This window comes from Euprymna scolopes, chromosome 14, assembly GCF_053919585.1.
Source record: "Euprymna scolopes isolate OS-2025 chromosome 14, ASM5391958v1, whole genome shotgun sequence".
NCBI classification, from domain to species: domain Eukaryota; kingdom Metazoa; phylum Mollusca; class Cephalopoda; order Sepiida; family Sepiolidae; genus Euprymna; species Euprymna scolopes.
In genome coordinates, this window is record NC_136495.1 from 75,185,587 (window position 1) to 75,195,550 (window position 9,964).

Sequence of the window (9,964 nt, forward strand, 5' to 3'; positions counted from 1 at the left end):
ACGCATGGCCGGATACGGCTAGTAAGATATAAAAGTCTTGCATTTAACAAATTGAATATTCCTGTTCTTATTTTCTTTTTCTTTTATTCTTCAGCTCCATCGCCGAGGAACTAAAGATGACATGTTGGGCGTAGGGGAACCTCTGGATGAAATGGGATCTGATAGACTTCCTTTAATTGTCCGAGGTAAGTAAAATTGCAAAATACTTATTTTACCTGAATAATTAAATCGAAATTTACTCTAAAATAATGCAAATCGTGACTTACACAAGCGACAGTGCCTCCGTCTGTCCTGGTGAGTGAAAGAATCAAGGAAGGAAAGAGAAAAGAAAAACTTTCGTCTATGGACGGCTTATTATTATATATATATGGAATTAATTTGCATACGAGAACAATGACGGGTGTGGAAAGGTCAAATGGAAAAAGCACAGAGAAGACTTTTTTTTACTGCTGAGAGAGATAGAGAGAGAACAAACAGTGAGGATTACAATTAAAATCAGAAAGATTTCGGACGAATATTTATTATTATTATTATTATTATTATGAATATTTATTATTATTATTATTATTATTATTATTATGAATATTTATTATTATTATTATTATTATTATTATGAATATTTATTATTATTATTATTATTATTATTATTATTATTATTATTATGAATATTTATTATTATTATTATTATTATTATTATTATTATTATTATTATGAATATTTATTATTATTATTATGAATATTTATTATTATTATTATTATTATTATTATTATTATTATTATTATAATTTTAGTTTCATTCAATTCTAGAAATATGTGGTTTATTCCAAAGATTGATTTTTGGCATTTATAATTGAAATACAATTTCGGACATATGAACTCCACGGCTTGCATAGTCTAGTAGTCCAATTTTCACAAACTCTACGAATTAAATTAGGCTATAATTCGGCAATAACGCGTCGAATGTTGTCTTCCAAGAAGTCTATTGTGTCTGGTTTATCAGCGTAGACATGGGACTTTAGATGCCCCCAAAGAAAATAATCAAATGGGGTTAAATCGCACGAACGAGGTGGTAAGTTAACAGGTCCATTTTATGAAATTATTTGTTCATCAAATGTTTATATCAGGAAACTGATCGTATCATCTGCAAATGATTCTCGGGCGACAGTTTCCTCATGAGGAATTGCCAAACCAAGCGAAACTGAGAATAATGGACAGTTGTCAATTTAAAGTTCGATGCCTCTAAAAAAATTCTATATATTTGAAGTCTTTTTTATTGCATTAAATTATCAAATATTTTTATGTACATATATTTAAATATAAATTATTAATAGCCTTTGTTTATTTCTTTATTTTGGACAATCGAGCTATTTTAGATCTATGCGAAAAGATCCTTACGCTGAACTGATAAACACTATAAATAGATAAAAAAGACAGAACATATTCGTTTTTTTTTTTATTTATTGTGGATGAGGCGTTTGTCTTCAATTCAGTTTGAACCCCACACTAGACAATTGTTTTTTTGCTGTTGTTCAAGTTATTTTTAGCTGATATGAACCACTATCATAATCCTGAATAACATTTGTTTTATTATTTTATTCCAATTTCACATTAAAATAAAACTTGATCTGATACGCAGAAGAGATAGGTTTAAGAAACTCAGCATTGATGAATACATCAGATTATATATACTAGCAAAAGTCCCCGTCGTTGACTGGGTTAAAAAAACAGCCTACAGAAAATGGACTCTGATTTATGAAAGTATGATAGGTTATGAAAAGGAAGGGTTGTAAAGAGATACCTTCGAATTTGGGGGTATCAAAACCAAAGCAAAATATGATGAAAGTAAAAATAAGATAGATAAACGCCATAATTTATTATACCATACCTGTTCACACTAAAACACTTATCACAATATTCTGTGGATCTATATTAAAAAACCTTGTTAAACTTTGTGACATATTTCCATTCTATGGAGGTCAGGCGCGAACGAACACCACATAATTTTATTATACCATATTTTTTCAAACTGAAACATAATTATCAAAGTATACTTACGCAGATAGATATGAAAAGTCTTTATTAAAGTTTGTGCCTATTTCCATTCTATGGAGGCCAGGCGTGAATGCAGACCCCACAATTTTATTATACCATCCCTATTTAAGTTAAGAATACTTTGATAAGTATGTTTTATGTACATCTATATCAAAAACACTTGTAAACGTTTTTTTTAATTTTTAAATTTTTTATTTCCATACTTTGTGGACCATGCGCGTACGCAGACCCCACAATTTTAATGAACCACCATTCTGCCAGATCAAACATACCCATTCCTGTGTCTCGATACATCTTCTATCATTATATGCAATCAGTTTTTTAAAATAGTGAGCCATACAGGTGACCAGACACACACACACAGCTTTATATTATAGATATTATATATATACGTTAGAAAAGCATTTCATCGAAGGCATGAAAATTGTTAAACAAAATGTTTTTACTATAAGCTTTAAAAATAAAGGTACAAGATTCAATTTGAAATTTATTTATCTTCAGAGTGCACTTTTATAAATTTTACAAAGTAAGGTACAAAAGTTTAATTTAAATTGAATCAAAAAAATTACCTTGTTTTTATTTTATGTAATGTATATTCTGTTGTACTTTTAAAAAAATCATTGAAAATTTTATATCCGTATCATTAATTTCTAGCTGAAAGATAATGTTTTTAAATTGCAACAAAATGTACATTACATAAAATAAATCCAAGGTAATTTTTTGATTCAATTTAAATTAAACTTTTGTACCTTACTTTGTAAAATTTATAAAAGTGCACTTTGAAGATAAATAAATTTCAAATTGAATCTTGTACCTTTATTTTTAAAGCCTATAGTAAAAACATTTTGTTTAACAATTTTCATGCCTTGGATGAAATGCTTTTCTAACTTGTATATTATCTTTTTAAGATTATATTTTAAATCTTTCCTTCTCTCTGTTTCAGTTTGTATTTCTCTTCACACCACAACTCTTTTTTGCAACCCCCTCTTTGTATTATTACAGGTCTGAATATTCTCTCTGTTTCAGTTTGTATTTCCCCTCACACCACAACTCATTTTTTGCAACCACCTCTTTGTAATAAAGATCTGAATAATGAGAAAATCTGAATTTTTTTTGACAAAAACTTTAAAATAAGTTTTTTGGATTAAACTTTTTAAAACTTCTTTCAGAATAGAAAATCTTTAAAATTTAATAAGGAACATATTTCATATAGGTTTCATTAACAAATATTCAGTACATAACGAGAAAAATAGATGAAAATTTCAAAAGGAGTATATAACTGGTTATGGTCAATAGTAGACTTCGCCAGCGAAAGTCTTTGTTATTCTATTATTATTTAAAACATTTTGTGTCCTGGTCTTTCGTGTGAGGACTAATATATATATATATATATATATATATATATATATATATATATATATATAATGTCATTTTAACATGCGGAAATAAATTAACAGTAAGATGAACAAGGTCTTAGAATTTGGGATATAACCATTTTGTCATTATGTTCTGTGTTTATATTTAACGTACACCAAGCTTTATAAATAAAAGGATTGGTGTAAATAAAGAGTGAAATATAATAGAATAAGCATATATATATATATATATATATATATATATATATATATAATTATTATTGGTATAATTATTTAAAATTTTTAATACCTAGGTTGTATACTTGTAGTTTCCTCGATATAAATCTACTGAAACTCTTGTGTTTATGAAAAGGTGCTCGATAAATAAACTTATATTCGTTATATTTGAGCCTTTGGCTGTGTTTATCGACTGTTCTCTTCCCTCTAAACGAAATTTCCCCTTTTTCTGTTATTTCTCTGTATTCGGTGATTTTTGTATTTCGCGTGATCTGTATTAACATGTTCATTACACACACACACGCACACACACACACAGAGTATATTTATTTATACAAATATTATTGGTTACATATGTGCATATGTGTGTGTATGAAGTCAGTTGGATTTTAAAAGTTAGACCTAGATAACATTTAATTTGAGAAATCAAAATTTTATTCTGATTAGCCATTACTTATTTTAAGCCGGGGCAAAACGAAACAGATTCAACCCTGCAAAATTCCCCTATAGGTAAGCTTTGAGGCAATTATGTGAAATGGCAGGCAAAATCGATTCACAAGCAGTAAATCATTCCCCCATTAGCAGGTAAATTATTTACGACAAGGCAAATGCCTGTCTGCATATCTCTGGGTACCTTACTGGCGCTTTAAATTATGCAAAATATTTCGAGCAGCTTCTCCAAGGGAGACGGAAAGAACGGCTGGCTACTCCCTTCATAGTAACTTTTACTTACAACATAAAGCGATTTTTATAATTTTACTTTTGTTTAATTTTTTTTATTTAGTTTTTACTTACTACTATGTAGTTTCTTGTTCTTAGTGGATTCCAGTAAGAATAAGAAACAAAAACCGTAAAACTTTAGAAGGCTTCTGATACATTGAAAAGTTTTCTTGCGTTTTATTTTGTATGAGAATAACAAATTATTCCTATAAAAAATGGATGGAAATGGCAGCTATTAAGATTTAATTATTTTATATATTTTTGCAAAGATGTGTAATTGATTTACAAATAATATTTTGTTGTGAAATAATAATACAAGTGGAGATATTTCCAGTCAACATAGTATATATACTTATGGAAAGTAAGCTATATAGAATGTTTTTCATCCCCTGAAGGAATTGACCAGATTTAATGCCAAAAAATGAACACAGATGTTTCTTTATAGCTTCCTTGCCATAAATATAATTTTACATTACTACATAGTTCTATGCATGTATTGGGCAACTTTGAATAAGTACGAATATATATATATATATATATATATATATATATATATATATATATATATATATATATATACACTTGTGCCCGATATTATTCATACCCCTCGGATCTTTGAGATTTCTATAAGAATATTGCTCAAACCAGAAGGTAGACAATATTAAAGGGATTTCAAACAATAAATCCAGCATAAGCATTTAATTTAAACTCAACAAATAAATAAATTATGCAAGTTTGAAACATTATACAAAGAAAAACAATAATGGCACTAGTTCAAAATTATTCATACCTCTCTTACTAATAGTCAATAGCATGCCCTTTATTCTTAATAACTGCCTGTAACCGTTTTGGATATTTATCAACAAGGTTTTTACAAGCATCAACACTGATTTTTGACCATTCTTCAATGCAGTAGTTCTCCAAATCCCTCAAATTTCTAGATTTCCGCTTTTTAACCTCAGTTTTCAATATGTGCCAGAGGTTTTCGATAGGGTTCAGGTCGGGACTCTGGCTAGGCCATTCCAAAACATTAATTTGATTATCCTCAAACCATTTCTTGACTATTTTGGCAGTATGTTTTGGATCATTATCCTGTTGAAGGACCCAGTTTGGTCCTAAATGGAGCTTCTCTGCATCCTGTCTAATGTTTTTCTGGAGTATCTCCAAATATTGCTCCTTCTTCATGGTTCCATCTATCTTGACCAAACTACCTGGACCACTAGCCGAAAAGGAGCCCCAAAACATTAGGCTACCACCACCATGTTTCACCGTGGGTATGGTGTTCTTTGGGTTGTAAGCTTCTCCTTTCTTCCTCCAAACGTAAGAAGCATCCATATGGCCAAACAATTCAATTTTTGTTTCGTCAGTCTACAAAATACTTGAGAAAACGGCTCTGGAGAATTCACATGGGTCCTAACAAACTTTAGACGTGCTGCAAGGTGTTTTCCGGTGTGCAATGGAGTCCTTCTTGGTCTTCCTTTCAGACCATTTTCATGCAGAGTCCTTTGCAATGTTTGCCTTGATATTTTTATGCCAGAAGACTCCAGATTTTCTAAAATGTCCTTAGTAGTGGTGGTTGGATTTGCATTAACACTTACAATATTCCTGGTGGCTCTAGCAGACAGTTTCCTTTTCCTTCCTCTACCAATCAAGTTGTTTGTTGTGTGGTGGCTCTGGAATTTTTTGATGATGCTCTGTACTGTTGCTGTAGGGACCTCAAATTTCTTGGAAATTGACTTGTAACCTAAACCATCCTTATGTGAATTCACAATTTTAGTCCTAAGATCATTACTAAGCTCTTTTTTCTTCCCCATTCTAATAATTTTTATTCTTTTATTGGTTTTCAGTTGATATCATTTTAATTTCTGAAAAATGCAAAAAACGAAATGAAATTAATCAAAGGTTGTATAAAAGCATTCAAAATAAGAATCAAATAGGAAACAAACAGTCAGAAACTCGATTAATACTGAAAAAATAAGGGGGTATGATTATTTTTGAACATTGCAGATTTTATAAATAGCTGTATATTTCTTTTATTACAAGTATCCCGAGATTTTAAAATGACGAAAATGATCAGAAGAGGTTTATTAAGAATATGTATCAATATGGACGTAAACAATAAATTCTTACAAAGTTACACCTGATAAACTCAATTTTCAAGGGGGGGTATGAATAATATCGGGCACAAGTGTATATATATATACATATATACGCAATAAGTTATCTTATAATGAAACAGTAATATATACTAGCAGAGTTACTCAGCGTTGCCCGGTCTAATAAGATAACTAGTACATAAGAGTATTCCAGTATTTTCCCCGATTCCAATAAAATTATTAATTCTGTTTTAAATTATCAATTCCAACACAATTACTGATTCTAATAATGAAATTTCTAAATATCCAGTTATAGAGATATTGTTTGTTTTTTTTTCAAATTATTGTAATGTTTGTGTAATGTTCGCATATATTTCTTGAAAGTAAAACAAGGAGGGGGTATATTAAAGAAATAGATCTATGGACGGCTTATTGATATATATATATATATATATATATATATATATATTCTAGCATTTCAGCCCGGCGTTGCCCGGGTGTTTGGAGGTGTATGTTGAGCAACAAAAAAAAGTGGTAATAGGAAGGCAGGCTCGAACCCGTACTGTGAAGGAGGAAAAGAACGGGGGGGGGGGGGGGAAACATGACGTCTTTGTGTTACGACCACCGTAAAACCGGTAGTGACGTAGGTTTTAATTAAGGCTAGACAATCGAAAAAAGGGGATGACTTTCAAAAATATCGGCGAAAAAATCGACCCCTCCCTGTAAAAAAGTGCCCAGCTGAGGGTGAAGAAATTAATGTTTTTAGCCACTTTTTCGGTATTTGTCGTCTGAAGGATCGACCTTCAAACGATACTGATCTTGTGAAAATCCGTTGCCTCTGTCGAAAGTTTTAGGCAGACATGCAAACATACATACATACATTTATATATTGATAGCTCAAATTTTCGACTCAAACCGATTAAAAACTTGCCCCATCTCTGAATACGCTTTATGTCAAATTTTAAATGTTTAGACCAGAAATTGCTTAATTTGGTAGAGACCACACAGGTCAAATTTTTAAAAACTTTGACCCCAATTATGACCCCTGAACATTTATTGTTTTGGAGCTCAAATCAAGATATTAAGATCCCTGTCCAAGGAACCTATATCTAAAATTTCAATTGTTTATACCCAAAATTTTCGGAGGAGTTTGGTAGAGTTCTCAAAGGTAAAATCGTGGAACCTTGACCCCTTAACAGCCAAATTTCTGGCCGAAAACGGATTACAAAGATTTTCCTTAAATCTCAGTACCCTGTATATCAAATTTCGAGTCTGTAGACTTAAAATTGACAAAGTTATTGTGCAGAGAAATGTACACAGAAACGCAGACAGACACGTTCACTTTTATATATATACTAGTATTTCAGCCCGGTGTAACCCGGGTGTTGGATGTGTATGTTGAGCAAAAAAAAAAAAAAAAAAAGTGGTAGTAGGAAGGCAGTCTCGAACCCATACCGCAAAGGAGGAAAAGAATGGGAAAAAACCTGACGTCTTTGCTGTTACGACCACCGCCAAACCGGAAGTGACGTAGGTAAAAATTAAGGCTAAATAATCGAAAGGGGAGGATGACTTTCAAAAGTATCGGCGAAAAAAGCGACTACCCCCCCCGAAGAAAAGTGCCTAGTTGAAAGTGAAGATATTAATGTTTTTAGCCAATTTTTCGATATTTGTCGTCTGAAAGATCGAACTTCAAAATGATACTGATTTTGGTAAATCCGTCGCTTCTGTTGAAAGTTTTAGGCAGACATGCAAACATACGTACGTACATGATGATTGCAATGTCTTGTCAGACGAGAGCCACTCCCTCAGTCACTAAAAGTCCATGTGCCCGAATATGACTTTTAAGCCCTGCCAGCGACTTGTACACCCTCAAGCAGACATGACACTGAAAACGCTCACTGATTTTTATGAGACTAACAGCAGCGGAACCTGTATTATTGTGGGCTTTCATGTGATTAACAAAACCTGCCTTCGACAACAGAGCCCGATCACACACCTTACAGATCCAAAGATCTCCATGGATGGGCGGCAAGGTTTGGCATTTCCTACATGCTCTCTTAAGCTTCTCTCGGTCTATTTTGGCTGCTTCATAGTGTTCTGCACCCCTGTATATCAGTGTCCTCCACTGCTTGCAATCATACGCTAGGGACTCTCAACTATCAACAGGAATATGAAAGCTCACCAGACTCTCCTTGATGCTATCACGAAAACGTTTTTTAGGCTTGTGCTGGGGTCTTTTTCCAATAAAGAGCTCACTATAGAACAATTGTTTTGGGAGATAGTCTTCAGACCGGATGAGATGACCCGCCCAACACAACTGGTTCTTAATAACAATGGTAGCAATATTGGTTGTTTTGGCCTTTTTTAAGACATATGTATCAGGGACAAAGCTATACCACTTTAAACCAAATATGTGTCTAAGGCAGTTCTGATGGAACCTCTCGAGCAATTCTATATGTGACCGGTACAAGGTCCAAGTTTCAGATGCGTAGAGTAGGGATGGTATTACACATGCTTGATATACTGAAATTTTAGTTGTCAGAGTCAGATCACCGTCAGACCAGACTCTATCTTGTAGCCTTCCAAAAGCATTAGATGTCTTGCTGATTCTCTGTCTTATTTCCGCATTAAGAGTGCCATCATTTGATAAGGCACTCCCAAGGTAGACAAAATTTTTTACGACTTTAAGGCGCTTTCCACAGACGAAGATATTAGGTTCCACATACAGATCATCGGGAGCGGGAGTGTACACGACTTTAGTTTTCTTAATGCTAACTGTCAGTCCAGAGCAGGTACAAGCATTTGTAAAGAGATCCATCACTAGTTGCATATCTACTGGGGAGTGTGTTACCAGGTCAGCATCATCAGCATACAACAGTTCCCTAACAAGTCCATCACTAACAAGTGTTTTGGCTTGGAATCTTCTGAGGTTGAACACCTTTCCAGTCATTCGGAATCTAATATAAACACTCATATCACAATCGTGGAAACCATGCCAGAGCAAAGCAGTCAAATAGAGCGAAAAAAATGTTGGTGCAGCTATATCACCCTGCTTCACACCATTATCAATGGGGAATTCTTCCGAAAGCTGACCATTGAAGTTGACGCGACCTTTCATACTATGATGAAGTTGCTTGAACTTGTCTGTAAAAGCAGGTGTACAGCCAAATTTTTCCAGCACTTTCCAGAGAGCCTCACTCTTGACTGTGTCAAACGCCTTGGTTAAGTCCACAAACACCTGGCAAAGAGGCATACGCTGTTTAATACATTTTTCCAAGAGCTGTCTAGCAGAAAACACCATATCCACAGTTCCTCGCCCACCTCTAAAACCAGACTGGGATTCCGGAAGGATATTAGGACATACATACTTTTCCAATTGGTTTAGCAAGAGCCGTGCAAACACCTTTCTAACCGCACTCAGCAGCGAGATACCTCAATAATTTCCACAATCAGATCTTGTACCCTTTCCTTTGTACAACATAACCAAGATGGCATCTACCCAAT

The 9,964-nt window shown here is 33.1% G+C and overlaps 1 protein-coding gene across 1 annotated transcript in view; it reads left to right on the forward strand.

The window, feature by feature from the left end:
* LOC145293096 (lysosomal alpha-mannosidase-like) overlaps positions 1-9,964 on the forward strand; it is a 348,385-nt gene that overhangs the window by 309,035 nt on the left and 29,386 nt on the right. Inside the window, exon 22 of the mRNA XM_080139469.1 lies at positions 95-185. Within this exon, the coding sequence (XP_079995595.1) occupies positions 95-185 (91 nt within the window). The remainder of the gene's footprint in view (positions 1-94; positions 186-9,964) is intronic.